Source organism: Medicago sativa, chromosome 6 (assembly GCF_051527215.1).
Source record: "Medicago sativa cultivar Bolivia chromosome 6, Bolivia_mono, whole genome shotgun sequence".
Classification (NCBI taxonomy): Eukaryota; Viridiplantae; Streptophyta; class Magnoliopsida; order Fabales; family Fabaceae; genus Medicago; species Medicago sativa.
In genome coordinates this window covers 71,528,966-71,543,183 of record NC_140754.1, presented here as the reverse complement: position 1 = coordinate 71,543,183, position 14,218 = coordinate 71,528,966, and the positions used below count along the sequence as shown (strand labels likewise).

Sequence of the window (14,218 nt, the reverse complement as noted above, 5' to 3'; positions counted from 1 at the left end):
CCCCCAAAAAAAAAAAAAAAATTTCTTAAGGCCATGACAACTTCTGTTTCTGCTTGTGGAGCCTGCAAATTCTTGAGGAGTAAATGCGGTAGAGGTTGTGTTTTTGCACCTTACTTTTGCCATGAACAAGGTGCTACCCATTTTGCTGCTATTCATAAGGTCTTTGGTGCAAGTAATGCTTCAAAGCTCCTTGCACACCTCCCTGTGACTGATCGTTGTGAAGCTGCAGTCACAATCTCTTATGAAGTCGTCATGGCCTTAAGAAATTTGTTTTTTTTTTTTAGGGGGGGCTCTCTTTTGTCAATCATTTACTATCATCTTTATATCTTTATAGACAAAAAGACAAGAGGAAAAGGGAAGATTACTAGAACAATCAATATTTAATTACTTTTGTCAATCATTTACTATCATCTTTATATCTTTATAGACAAAAAGACAAGAGGAAAAGGGAAGATTACTAGAACAATCAATATTTAATTACATAAGTTAATGTCTATGGAAATTACCAATTTGCCCTTGTGGGGGCATTTTGGTAAATTACAAATTGGAGCCCCATTGCCTATATATATGTGAAAAAAAAGGGGGAGAGAAACGGGAACGGGAGAAAGAAGGGGGGACGAGAGAAAGAACAAAAACGATCCTCCCTTCTCCGGCGAAAAACGGCGACGATCCTCCCTTTTCCGGCGAAAAATGGCGGCGCCGGTGAGGAAGAGTAAGAGAGAGACGGTCATCTCCAATCTAAAGCCATGCATGTATAAGTGTTTCCCTCCGACCAGGTATCATTCTTCCTCTTTCAATCCCTAATTCCCCATTTCCATAACCCTAATTAAGTGATTACATGGCTATTAGATCTAACTGAGACTCCAAAATTGAAAGGTTAGTCTATATGCACAAAATATGATACTACAAAATGATGTTAAAGTTTTGAACATTTTGAGTTTTTGGAATCTGGGTTGTTAAAAATTAAAAATGGAGTGTTGGAATAGTGTTGGTGGAGTTGTTGAAAATCAAGTAACATGCTCGATCAATTGGGTTTTCATTAGGGTTATGTTTAATATGAATTTAATTTGATTTTGAATTAGTTTTGTGCCCTAATTTTGTGTTTCACTGGTGAATTTTAAATTTTGAATTCATATACTTATATCTAACTCACTTGTGGTGTTTAATTGTTGTTGAATTTCATTAGGGTTATGTTTCATTTGAGTTTAAATTGATTTTGGAGTTGCTGTACAATGGGATCATTGGTTAAAGTGAATGAAATTGTTGTATGAAACTTACTAGGCAGGTAAAAATTTTGATAAAAATATTAAAAAGAATATTATGAATTTTGACAGTGTTGTAGGTTGTGATTATTTATTTTTGGCTGTTTCCAGGACTGACAGTACTGGTGTTATAGCAAAGGGTTAAGGAACTATTCAAAGGTCACAACCATTTGATTTTTGGATTTAACACTTTCCTGCCAAAGGGAGTGGACATTTTGTATCAAACAGAAGGTACCATTTGTTATTCATGATTTGTTTATGATTGATATGTTTATCACAGAACTATTAACAATGCTCTACTTCTAGATATTGTAGTAGTGAAATGTGTTGATATTGTACTAATCAACATGTACTTTCTGATGTAGTGGTTATAGGGGTATGTGCTCCACTTGAAGACTCCATGGTTTCTAACAGGTAGCTTATCCTCTTCCTTGGTATTTTAGATTTTTGTTTAAGATATTGGCATTAATTCAACTAGAATGGTTTTCTATTGTTTGATCTTTCATGAGGTTTCTCTTTTGGACTATTGGTGGTTATGCATTTCATCTAGATTATTGGAGCTTACTTATGAAAAAAATCAATTGTAGATAATAGTTTGAGTTTCTTTGCATAATGTGTTGTTTTGATAAAAAGGAAGCAATCAGATATTTTGAAAATGCGATCACAATCGTGGATTTAGAAGAGTGTAAATCAATGCGATCGCTGAACTTGAATAAGGATTTGTCATTGTCAATCTTTGCAATTCTCAGTTATTGTTTCTCCTCTGAACCTTCCTAACACAAAATCCTAATTTGAATGTTGTTACTATTTGAACAAGGAATCATGTATTTGAATAAAAAGAGAATGCTCGGTACATATCTCTTTTTTTGCTGGCCAAGTTTTTATGCATCAGTTTCATAGACCTGTTATTTTGTGGTAGTGAACAAACCTCTCCTTATATGTGCAACTGAAACTCAATGCAGCTTATGATATTGCTGGATGATGCTAGTGGACTTATTCCAGCACTCAATCATTCTCCATGGAATGGCTTAACAATAGCAGATTTTGTTATGCCATTTTTCCTTTTTATTGTTGGTGTTGCACTAGCATTCACATACAAGGTATGTTACTTGAAACTTTTCTATAGTTACAAAGAATGTAATGATATTATTTAGTGATAATGCAATATCTTTGAATTCTTCGATCTATATTAATTTTATGATACTTGACTAGAATCAGAATTTGTATTGAAATATTGTTGATAAATTGTTCATTTGTTAATCTACCTTATCTGTTTCTTCAACAGAAACCATCTTGCAAAGTTGATGCGACTAGAAAGGCGGTTTTACGGGCGCTTAAGCTTCTTGCATTAGGTATTTTTCTTCAAGGTGCCAACTGAACCTTTTTCTTAAATTTTGTGAGAATTTCTTAGCTTAAATTCAAGCTTATTTAGCATTTTTTTTATGAATGTCAAGGTGTTAAGATAAAATGTTGGTGCTGGAAATTTTTAATATGGATCCTTAATATGAATTCTGTATATGTTGTGAAATAACAACTATGGTGGCGCTATAACGTGCACATCGGAATTTGAACAAATCCCTGTTTTACGCGATATGCGATTAACAAAATTGGAATCATATCCATGTATGTAATGTATTGCATTTTGTCGTTCGCAGGAGGTTATGTTCATCGCGTTAGTGATTTGACGTTTGGAGTGGATTTGAAGCAGATAAGTTTGATGGGAATACTGCAGGTACGATTTTTCGCCCTATGAAGTTAGAATTTCGTTGAACATGATAAAAAATGTCTGTATAATACTGATCATTCTTTATTTATTTCATTGGATGTCAGAGAATTGCGGTAGCATATTTGATTACAACAGGCAATATCAGAGTCTTTTTGATGAGAAAATGAAAGAGATTGAGCCTCTGCAGCAGGCACTGGGAAAGCCCAGCAATTTAAATAATGCTGGTTGGGGCGGTATCTGCTCATCTGAGGACGAACTTAACAATTTCGTATGTTATGAATCTCTTAGTTTCTTTTTAATCCAAAGCCCTCACTTGTGTTTTATTTATTCGAACATGTATTCTTCATTCACTCACCACTGATATGCTTTTATGGATACATTGAGTGAAAAGAAAAACACCTTGAAAACACCTAATACAACATAGTAGTTTGTGACTACCCTTTTTTGGACAGGTGTGCTTCCATACAAGCAATAGAGACCGACTCTTGTGCAAAAACTAAGGAATTGATTTCATGTTGGATACTTCTTTCCTTAATTTACCTCTTTGAATATGCTTTTATGAACCTTCTACTATGGTAGTTTTTTTGTCTTCCCTCAAATATGGAAAGAACCTTGGTATTACCACGGACACCGTGAATTTGGTGAAATCACGGACACTGGTTTTGTTGAATCTTGATAGTTTAGCTTTTGCCAAAATTATAACGACGTAACTGGATTCTCCCAAATTCATCGGCAATTCAAATATGTATTAAGAAATTAAGAATGATCAAGTTCATTTTTTCACCAAGAATGAGTACCTGATTTGAACTTGAGATTAATCAATGCACTTTTAATGTGCCAAATTTTTAATTGAGATTATTGGGGCATGAAATTCCTTCTGGGATGTCTTTTTCCCCATAAGAAAAGAAATGTTGCAAATGGCACCTTTTTTGTGTTATTTTAAAACCAATATTAAGGTAGTTTTTAACTACTTCATTACCATGTCTGACATCAGGTTTCAGCTCTGGCCGCACATTAAGCTAATGATCATCTTATGGCTCATCATACCGGATTTTGGACGAACTTCTTATGTTTATAACAACCTTATTCGCTCCATGAAACCACAAATAGTCACATGGAGGTTAAATAGCTACTGGAGAGATTGTTTTGCTGAGAAAGATAACTTTTTACTGCATGCAGAGAGATATATGAAAGAGAATGGAACTGAAACCTTACAGAAACTCATTGCTAGCAAGATAATTACAGCTAAAAATGTCAAAATACTATAACTTAAGAAGAATTATATAGGGAATCATGTATGTGTTTATGATAACTCTATATCTGCATTGGCAATTGAAAATTTTAGCTAATTCTGTTTTTTTTTTTTTTTTTAATATTGAAGAACACAATGTGTATGCCTGATGTAGAAGCTACAAAGGAAACCATAGGTACTAATAGTAAAGAAATATTAAAGGTAAAGTTTTTGGTGTTAAGTCAATTGTGACATTAATAGTTTTTGTTACAAGTTCTTGTATGAGTAGATTCTATCTGTCTTAGTCTCATGGTGACATTTAGAGTGCTTAATGAGGGAGCTTAATCCTGTGCAGAAAAATGGAGTAAGACTCCAAGTAAAATACAAAGACATCAAAGATTTGGAGGCTATTGAGAAAAAAGATTTTCCTGCAACCAAGCAAGTAAGGATTCATTCATATTCACTGCAAGTAGAAATCTCCCAAGGACAAATAATTTTTAGACTTGATTTCAGTCACAATATGTCAGATGATTTACTTGAAATATGTGTTTCTTTGTTGGCCAAGGTGAAAGAGTTGGACCTCTTTCATAAATTACAATTTCTACCTGCATACATAGCAGAAATTCTTTGAGGAAATTTGATTTGAATAATTGCAATCTTTTTCGAGAAATTAGAAGGATTCATCACGTGTAGGAGCATTCCCTCATAAGGCTGCACATCCTTGAAAGATTTAGACCTCACACTTCTTGCTGCATACACCAGAGATTTTAACTTCTTCAGATTCAGTGGAATCTGTAAGGATTCTTAATGACACAAATGCTCCAAGCCTAAGTGAAGAGGCTATGCAAGCTTTGCAAATAGTGTAAGACTTCATCTTTGTTGATGCTTCAGTTCTATTGCAACCTGCTTAGGTTACCTCTCTAATTTTCCTGCAGATGATGATTACATATCAGGAGAAATGTGAACACTGATACAAGAGCCTTGATGGAGTTCAAAGCTGGAGTAAGGAATAAAATGAATCAAGTATGATAATTGATTCTGAATTGCTGCAAGCCGATTAATCACCATATGATCACCTTCCGACGTACATAGCATAATAAAGTATTTGTAAGCTTTCTTTCAACAATTTACTTTATTTATCTGCAAAGCTAAATCCAAGATACTTGCACAACGACTTTTATGTTTCATAATAATTATTTGACAATAAAAATGAGTTTTGTGAGTGTAAATAAGAATATTTGACTTTATAATTTGAAGTACTTGATCCGATTATTGTTTTATTACTTTATAATTTGAAGTACTTGATCCGATTATTGTTTCTTGCTTCATTGTCAAAAATTCAGATGGTTAGCTGTTTGATTACATTGCTAAATATGCAATATTGTTTGTGTGGTTTTCTTTCCTTTGATATGATTGATTTCTCATCGAGTTCGCAGACAACAATTACCAAAAATGAGCCAAAACAATTGATGTTGAAGTCATCATCATCTGAAGCAAAGGAAGTGTTGCAGAATAATAATTAGATGAATCAAAAGTCATCATATATAGGTGTGAGAAAAAGACCTAGGGGAAAATATGCAGCAGAGATCGGAGACACAACAAGAAGAGGAAGAAGGGTTTGGCTTGGAACATTTGATAGTGTTGAGGATGCTGCTTTGGCTTACGATCAAGCTGCATTTTCAATGAGAGGTAATAATGTTGCGGTCAATTTTTCTGTTCAAAGGATCAAAGGATCTTTGCAAGAGATTCAATATGATTGCAGAGGGGTTTTCACCTGAACTTGCACTAAAGGAGAGACACTGTGAACAAAGAAAGATGTTATCCAAAGGTGTAAATAATAAAGCAGGGAAACAAGATCAATCAGAGGGATCAAGTGTCTTGGTGTTAGAAGACTTGGGAGTTGAATATCTTGAGCAACTTCTAACAATATCTGATAATCAAAGTACAAGCAGCAGCAACTTACGATCAAGTTGTATGTAATTTTTATTACTTCTTTTTAATTGATTCAGTAATTCTTTATACTTGAACTAATATTATTACTTATGAAGCTTTTTCATATGGTGTTTTAGTTTTTCTTCATTATAGTTACGCGTGATTTTGTGCGTGTGTTCGAGTCTCAAACAATCTGTCATGGATATTTTTAATGGTGTGATGTCATGTATGTGACTGATGATGTATTTTGCTTGTGTAAGGTTTATTGCACAAACTCGAATATGATGCTGATTATTTTGTAATTATTCTCTGAATGTGATTTCAGTCCTTTATCTGGAAGGTGTTTACTATGAGAAAGAGAAATGGGAGGAGAATAGAAAGAGGTTCAATTGATTCACATATTTGAAATTCTGCATTTAACCTATGATATCAGAGTATGTTTAACAAAATAATAAATTACAGGGAATAGTTTGTCTTGGCTTGGTTGATTAGGATATGAAACTTGGTTGCCATATATATTGGTTTTTTTTTTTTAAATGTGCGTGAGTTTGGTATATATTTATACAGGGTTCTCAATGTCTAGGTACTTGACATTGGCTAGGGACAATCAGCTGAAGTTTTAGGAATATCTTAGTGAAAACTCAGATGTACATACTGGAATTGGCTTGACAGTAACTGTTCTTACCACTGGGTTTTGAACAAGCTACAAGTCTTTTGATCTGAATCTGCCTTCTGAGATGGTAGGAGCATATTTCTGATTGTAGTTATTTAAGGTTCCATTGGTGTTCTCTGACGAAGACAAATCTTATTTAACACTAATATGATCAATTGTTTGTTTCAGGTCAAGTGTGTGGAAGTTTTTAAGGGATTTTATGAAACAAAGACAAAACATAGAAAACTGATCTGGATTTACTCACTAGGAATTTGCAACATCATTGGCAAGTTTGAGCCAAAAACCATTGAGCCAAAAACATCATTGGGAGATTTCTACTTGCAGTGAATATGAATGAATCCTTACTTGCTTGGTTGCAGGAAAATCTTTTTTCTCAATAGCCTCCAAATCTTTGATGTCTTTGTATTTTACTTGGAGTCTTTCTCCATTTTTCTGCACAGGATTAAGCTCCCTCATTAAGCACTCTAAATGTCACCATGAGACTAAGACAGGTAGAATCTACTCATACAAGAACTTGTAACAAAAACTATTAATGTCACAATTGACATAACACCAAAAACTTTACCTTTAATATTTCTTTACTAGTGATTTGGCATATGTTGTTTTCTCGACGAAATTTATAAGCATGTAATGTTGTTTGTTTTGTATAGACTTATGCAGAATCCCTCACACGCTTTCAAGGAGGTTCACCTTACATATATCCACTATATGGACTGGGAGAGTTGCCTCAGGTTTTCCATATCTATATTTCTTTATAAATTTAATATAATTGTGAAACACAGGGAAAGAGATCTACACTAATTTGTTGTTTATAATCCGTTGGACTAATATTTTTGTTTGATCCACCGGAAAATGTTGAGTGAATTTGTAAGATCAAGATTGTTATGAAAAAATTGAGTTATGTATATTTTAATTGTATTGTATGATACTTCTGCACTACAAAATACGCAATGCATATGACTATAACTAAGAATGATAGTTTGTGATTGAGATGATGAGTTGATGAGAGTGAGAGAGGTTTATATACAGGCTTAGTGCAAGAGTGAGTGAAAAGAAGGATCATGTTCAGTTTGTTGGTAGTTGGTACTATTGCTATAGAAAGTGTTCATATTATGTTCACCTAATAAAGTTTCTTTGTAAAGATGTGGATTCCACCTAAAAAAATTATGGCTTATATGGTGTGCAATCATGTGATGTTCTTTATCAATTATTATTTGGGACGTTGAGTGCAATTTCTGGGTGATATTGATATACAAGGTGTATGTTTTTCATGTAAAAGATAATATGAAAAATTCTTTCTGTTTACACATAACATCAATATTGCTGCTGTATACTGTATTACCTAGAGTAGCCGGAACAATCCACAAGAAACTTATACGTGTCTTCTCATAATAAAAGTCAACACATTTTTCATTTTTTTAAACCAAGTATCATCCAGACAGATTTACTTAAAATAATTGTGGCAAAGCTAGATAGACTTTTTTAAAACTGTTATTAGACTTTTTTTTTTTTTTTTACAGAGTTAGATAGACTTATATGATTCATTGTTTTAAACATTCATTTTAGTGTGTGTTTGGAACAATGTTAACCTTCAATTTTACTTTTGAAATTGAAGACGATGGGATCGTTTCGGAAATTTAACTTTGTAATCCATCAAACACAATTACTTTAGAATCTATCTTGTATAACTTCTGTTTTGGTTTCGTTTAAGATAGACATGTCTAGGATTTAATATGCTATGGATCATGGCTTTTTATATTCATATAAATCTACATTAGGAAAGGGAAGATTACTAGAACGATCAATATTTAATTACATAAGGTCTCCACATGTTAATTATTTCATTTCATATAAAACTATATCACCAAATTTTTATTTGTTAGAAAATGAGATTCTTAATTAACATCCTTATAACATCCACAATGGAGACCCTCAAATTGAAAGTCTTAAACGGGTCTTACTTGTACATGAAAAGACTATATCACCATAATCATTCAAATGGTGACGTCATTTCTATTAAGCAAAACAGTGAAAATTACAAAAAAAAATATATGATTTAATCAAAAAACTAAATACACGAAGAATTACAACTGCACTCTTCGTGACGTCATATTGAAAGCGTTGCAAATTTTTTTTCATTTTCAACACTATCAAATATATCACTCAGCTCCACCTTACAGGGAATTGAAAACGCATAAGAAAATAGAAGAGGTAGAAAAGTTTAATTATTTTTTGATATTGTGATTGAGAATTAAGATGGACATAGTGGTTTGGTGTGGAACATGAAGTGAATCGCTACAGCTGCCTACCTGCAGTAACAGAAGGTTTTTGCAATTGCTATGGCACGGCAGACACTCATCTTCTTTTTATCAGTGAGTTTGTGACAACTATTTTTTTTTCCTTCAAAAAAAACTACTTTTTTTTAAATGTTTTTTTCAATGTGTAAAGTAAAAGTAGTATTACTATTTATAACATATATAATATAGTAATAGTTTATATTGTTTGTCTCAAGTGTACAAATTGAGTTATGTGTGAGCAATCTAAAAATTTAAAATGAGGTTTTCTTCATAAAAAATTGTAGTGGGGTCAAACATACAAAAATATGGTATTATTGGTTAAAAAATTGAGAAAAAGTGGGATCAGCTGACCCCAAATGCTTCTACTTGAAAGTTTAAACAAACAATTACTCTGGCAGACATAGTCAATAATATGGAGACACACTTTCCTCTTTGAGGGAATCTTGAGATAGTGGGGACTTATGTTTTCAATGAATAGACATCAATTACTTTTGTTAATATGAATGATTAGAAATTAAATATGATAAACTAATTTTTTTTTATCAAGAAGAAATGATAAAAAAAACAAAAATAAACTACAATCTCGTGCGAGCAACACCAAGAGCATCTTCCCACAAAAAAAAAAAAAACACCAAGAGCATCATCCAGAAGGGAATAATGCAGTTGAGGAGGACAAACAATCCAAGACTTAAAAGCATATGAAGAAGAAACATCATGCTTAACAAGCCAATCCGCACACTCGTTGCCTTGACGGAGGATATGATGAAAATTAACAATCCAATCTCGATGATGCAGTTGTACAATCTGACTAATCAGAGGAGTATGAGGATGATGAGATTGGACATCCGACATGATTAAATCAAGAGTCATCATATAAAGCACACATTGAATTCTTAAATCAAGAGACATCTGACATGATAAACTAATGATCACACATATTGGATTCCTATTAAAGGAATAATAATTGTGTTTTAAGTACATGTAATCAAAATGTAAAGCAAGCACACAAAAGACAAAAAAAAAAGCAGATCTACTTACTATATTATAAAGATAAATCCCTAGAATTTTACCATTTTGCCTCTAGGAGGGGCATTTTAGTAATTTCCTATTGATGGGGTGTGATTAGTGCCACCAATCATTTTTAGGGTGCATTTCCCATTTTGCCCCTCACCATTTTCGTTAATTATTTTATAATTTTTAATAACTTTTATAATTTTTATATTTTTAAAAACTTTTAACTATTTTCCAATTTTAATTTTTTTAACTATTTTTCAATTTTTTTCACCCAAATTCAGTTGTTTCTACATTGCCGTTGTGGGAGATTAAGGTATCGTTTGACCCGGCTTTTTTTCAACTTCTCTACATTTTTAAGGAGAAGTTAGGTCAAACACACTATCAATTATTTTATTTCAATATTGTTTAATCATCATAACTAAAAGTATTTTTTCCAATTTTTATATTTTTAAAATTTTTTAACTATTTTCCAATTTTTTTATTTTTAACTATTTTCCAATTTTTTCTCCCAAATTCAGTTGCTTCTACACTGCCGTTGTGGGAGATTAAGATACCGTTTGACCCGTTTTTTTTTTTTTACTTCTCTACATTTTTAAGGAGAAGTTAGGTCAAACGCAATATCAATTAAGTACTTACTAGAAAGGGAACTTTTTTTAATGCATAAAATTTAATGGAATGAGCTTTGGCCAAAAGTTGTTGAATGCTACTTTAAAAAACTACTTCTCGACAATATATTTCACAAGCACCTCTGTTCAACTCACGCTGGGAACCTTTTCTTTTATTTTATAATATTATATTTCAATATGTTTTTTTCTTCCATTTAATTTTTTTTAGCCGTTCCATTAAATTTTTTTAAGGAGGTTCCATTTAATTTTATTACCTTTTTTTCAAAGAAACTTTATTATCTTTTTATCACTTATATATTTATTTTAAATTTTTTAAAGGAGGTTCCATTTAATTTTATTACCTTTTTTCAAAGAAATTTTATTATCTTTTTATCACTTATATATTTAATTTAAATATCGTTTAATCATAACAACCTCACAAATATTTTTATTCACACTATCATTTAATGATACAAAATATTTTTATTTTCTTTCTTCAACCTCGCAAATATACAGTGTAATATCCCGCTCGTCAGCTAATGGAAATTTTATCTGTTAAATGTATCAGAGGACTGATGTTCATGGAAAGCGTTTATGATGGAAAATGTTATGAACGACGGACAATATTACTATGTGTTATCCGTCAAGTAAGGACTTATGTATCAGTGCCGAGTCAGACGCGACTAAGACCAAGGGTATTTTGGGTATTCGCACGCAAGGGGTATATGTTATACCCTAATTTTGGACATAAAAATACTTGGTCAATTCTTTTCTTGCATTTCAAGTCATTTGATATGTCTCTGATCAATTGCATCTTTCCCTGCATTTTATTTCAATGTTATTTGCAAAATTTACATGCAAGGGTATTTTAGTCATTTCCTATGCCAAAATTTCTTCCAGTCTTCTAAAATTTTGTTTGAGTCCTTTCAAGGAGTTTGAATAAGTCTCTGTTTCATTCTTTGTCAAAGTCCAGTTCAAAATTTGCATTTGAAGTCATTTTAAGTCAGTTTTGCCCCTAGGGGCATTTTAGTCTTTTCATGTGTCAAAACCCTGTTCAAATCTTAAAAAATTGTCTCTGAGTCTTTTAAATTGGTTTAAATAAACTTTTGTTTCAATTCTTTGTTAAAAATCCATTTTAAAATTTGCATCTGAGTCATTTTTTAGTCGTTTTAGCCCCAGGGGCATTTTGGTCATTTCACACGAAATTTTGGCAGAGAGAGGTTACTTTAAAGTACCTCATTTAGGCCATTGGTTCGTTTTAGTCCGTTTTGTCAAATTTTAATCGTTTCACTTTACGTTTAGTCAAATTACCATTTTTTATTCCAATTTTATTTTTGGTTTTTTTAAGTCCAAAGTGTCCAAAATTACATTCAAGTCCTTTTTAATTTCCTTTTTTAGGCCTTTTAATTTCGCATTTTGCATAATAGTCCTTTTTTTGTTTCAAATTCTTTTTTTAAGTCTTTTTATCAAAATTGCCATTCAGTCCTCTTTATTGCAGATTGGTCCCCAAGGTTTTCAAATTTGCAGGAAGGCCCTCAGGCCCAAACTGGCCCAAGGTCGAGCCAAACAAGGTCCAGAACAGGTGTCAGTGGGATATTGGTCCAGTCATTACACTTGGCACCTATAAATAAGGGCCAACTCATCATTGCACAGGAGAATCACCATTCATCAGATTACACATCATCAACAACACAATCACATTTCTCTCTCTCTTCCAACTCTCTCCACCGTAACAAACTCAAACCACCACCACAGAACCACCGTAACAAACTAAAACCACCGCAACAGAATCAATCACTGCCACAAAAGTCCTCAAATTCGTACCAATTCTCTATCAAGATTCATCATCTAGCATACAAAACCAATTCAAAGTTCCAGAATATCAAAAAAGGTAAAAATGTGTTCAATTCAGCAAGAAGTGGTTCGAATTTGCCGAAGGTTCTCAGTGATTTTCCTGGAAAATCATCATCATTGAACCTCCACCTTCGCAATTCAAGCAAAGAATTCATACGAAAACGAAGTTCCTGCGATCACGAAGGGTTCTGAGTGAAAGGAAGAAGAAGAGGGATAGAATTCGAAACAAATCAGAGAGAGAAGAAGATTCACCGATTTATTTTCGGTTGCGAAGGCTTCGAAGACTTACCAGAACAATCAAGAATGAACGCAGGATCCCCTTGTTCGAATCTCCAAACAAATCCAGGTAAACACATGAAAACCTTCTCGTTCTCATTCGTATTCGTCATCGAAGGCTTAAAATGGAAAATAAACGGTGAATTGATGTGAAGATTCGAAAAGATTTAAGAAAGTTCGAAAACCGAACCTTAAAAAGCAAAATCACGAAGATTCGCCGTTTATTTTTCAAATCAAAGTGTAAATCCATCATCAGCATAGAAAATAGGTCAAGTTAGGGTTTGATTCCAAGAAGATTAGAAAGCTTTTTCAAAACCCTAGGAACGTAAGCTTCAGGCTTAGATCTGCTCGAATCTAAGACTCATGTCCAAAAACAAGTGTCAAAATCATGAAGAGGAGTCCAAGACGAACACAACGACGTAAAAGGTTTTCAAAAAGGGCTCAGGTACGGCGGCGCCACCGGCAGCCACCGTACCTCCGTCGTAGTGTTCGTCGGAGAAGACGACGGAGAAGAAGAGAGAAGTTGCAGAGCTTCTCTCTCTAAAACGTTGTAGAGAGAGAAGAGAGAAGGAGGAATGAACTGGACCGGCAGGTTTACGTTTATATAAACGCCTGAACCGGTCTGGTTCGTTTTGGTCCATTTTCTTCTTGATCTACGCTGTTTGATTCTTGATTTGCCACGTGTATGCCTGAGATCCCTTGTTTCCATGCACCTGAACTTCGTTATTATGCGCTGCATACTCTCAGCCCTTGGATCTAGGGTTTGATGGAGTTGGATCAATCCAACGCTTCAGTGGCGTTTGGATAGTCCAAGATCCATCAGTAACCTTGGGCCTGGGCCTGTCCTTGGCAGATTTTCGTTCCTTGCTTTCTTTTTTGCTATTTCATCACTGCTTCTTGCTATTTGCACACCTTCATGCTCAAAAACTTTGTTAAAAATTCCAATTAATTTTTCACGTGTTTGGCTAATTTCTTGACTTTCTTGTGATGCTGTTATGTGTTGAATTTGGATAAAAAAAATAAGTAGCACCTTTTTTTAATGGTTTATTACATTTGTTAAATTTCGTGAAAATTTTACATGTTCTTGTGATCAAAAACTCTTTAAAAAAAAATTCCAAAGAAATTCATGAGTGTTTCTTAATAATATTGTGACCTTTTAGTGTTAATTTTACATAATAAAAAATGGTGAACATAATGTGGCTAATTTTTCTACTATTTTGTGATATTTTGTGCTAAGAATAAATGAAATTTGTTTGATTTTAATCCCAATTGCTTGGTGAATATTTGTGACCTATCCCACTTGATTCCATAGAGTTTAGCCACTGTTTGTGTTTGATATTAATGCATG

General features: G+C 33.2%; 2 protein-coding genes and 1 long non-coding RNA gene across 3 annotated transcripts; all 3 read left to right on the top strand.

Moving 5' to 3' along the window:
* Positions 1-581: 581 nt before the first annotated feature.
* On the top strand, positions 582-1,745 carry LOC146916645 (uncharacterized). The gene is made up of 4 exons (XR_015013996.1): positions 582-776; positions 1,187-1,285; positions 1,374-1,493; positions 1,628-1,745. It is a non-coding gene; the product is annotated as an uncharacterized LOC146916645 (long non-coding RNA).
* A 473-nt stretch (positions 1,746-2,218) lies between these two features.
* Positions 2,219-4,221, top strand: LOC146916644 (uncharacterized). Its single transcript, XM_085721689.1, has 5 exons — positions 2,219-2,362; positions 2,548-2,629; positions 2,918-2,994; positions 3,093-3,256; positions 3,983-4,221. The coding sequence occupies exons 1-4, from the start codon at positions 2,219-2,221 to the stop codon at positions 3,153-3,155; spliced, it is 366 nt and encodes a 121-aa protein (XP_085577815.1). The 3' UTR covers positions 3,156-3,256; positions 3,983-4,221.
* A 163-nt stretch (positions 4,222-4,384) lies between these two features.
* Positions 4,385-7,281, top strand: LOC146916643 (ethylene-responsive transcription factor 1B-like). The gene is made up of 7 exons (XM_085718641.1): positions 4,385-4,441; positions 4,575-4,661; positions 4,785-5,081; positions 5,155-5,908; positions 5,982-6,191; positions 6,719-6,891; positions 6,993-7,281. Exons 4-6 carry the CDS (start codon positions 5,743-5,745, stop codon positions 6,772-6,774), a joined length of 432 nt encoding a protein of 143 aa, XP_085574767.1. The 5' UTR covers positions 4,385-4,441; positions 4,575-4,661; positions 4,785-5,081; positions 5,155-5,742; the 3' UTR covers positions 6,775-6,891; positions 6,993-7,281.
* Positions 7,282-14,218: the final 6,937 nt, after the last annotated feature.

What these genes read in the sequence shown, in the direction of transcription:
- LOC146916644 (XM_085721689.1), top strand. Translation starts at nt 2,219, where the DNA reads ATGCAGCTTATGATATTGCTGGATGATGCTAGTGGACTTATTCCAGCA. An exon ending in CACTAGCATTCACATACAAG is followed by an intron (nt 2,363 to 2,547) that starts GTATGTTACTTG and finishes TTTCTTCAACAG; the next exon opens with AAACCATCTTGCAAAGTTGA. An exon ending in ATTAGGTATTTTTCTTCAAG is followed by an intron (nt 2,630 to 2,917) that starts GTGCCAACTGAA and finishes TGTCGTTCGCAG; the next exon opens with GAGGTTATGTTCATCGCGTT.
- LOC146916643 (XM_085718641.1), top strand. Translation starts at nt 5,743, where the DNA reads ATGAATCAAAAGTCATCATATATAGGTGTGAGAAAAAGACCTAGGGGA. An exon ending in AGCTGCATTTTCAATGAGAG is followed by an intron (nt 5,909 to 5,981) that starts GTAATAATGTTG and finishes ATATGATTGCAG; the next exon opens with AGGGGTTTTCACCTGAACTT. An exon ending in CAGCAACTTACGATCAAGTT is followed by an intron (nt 6,192 to 6,718) that starts GTATGTAATTTT and finishes ATATTTATACAG; the next exon opens with GGTTCTCAATGTCTAGGTAC.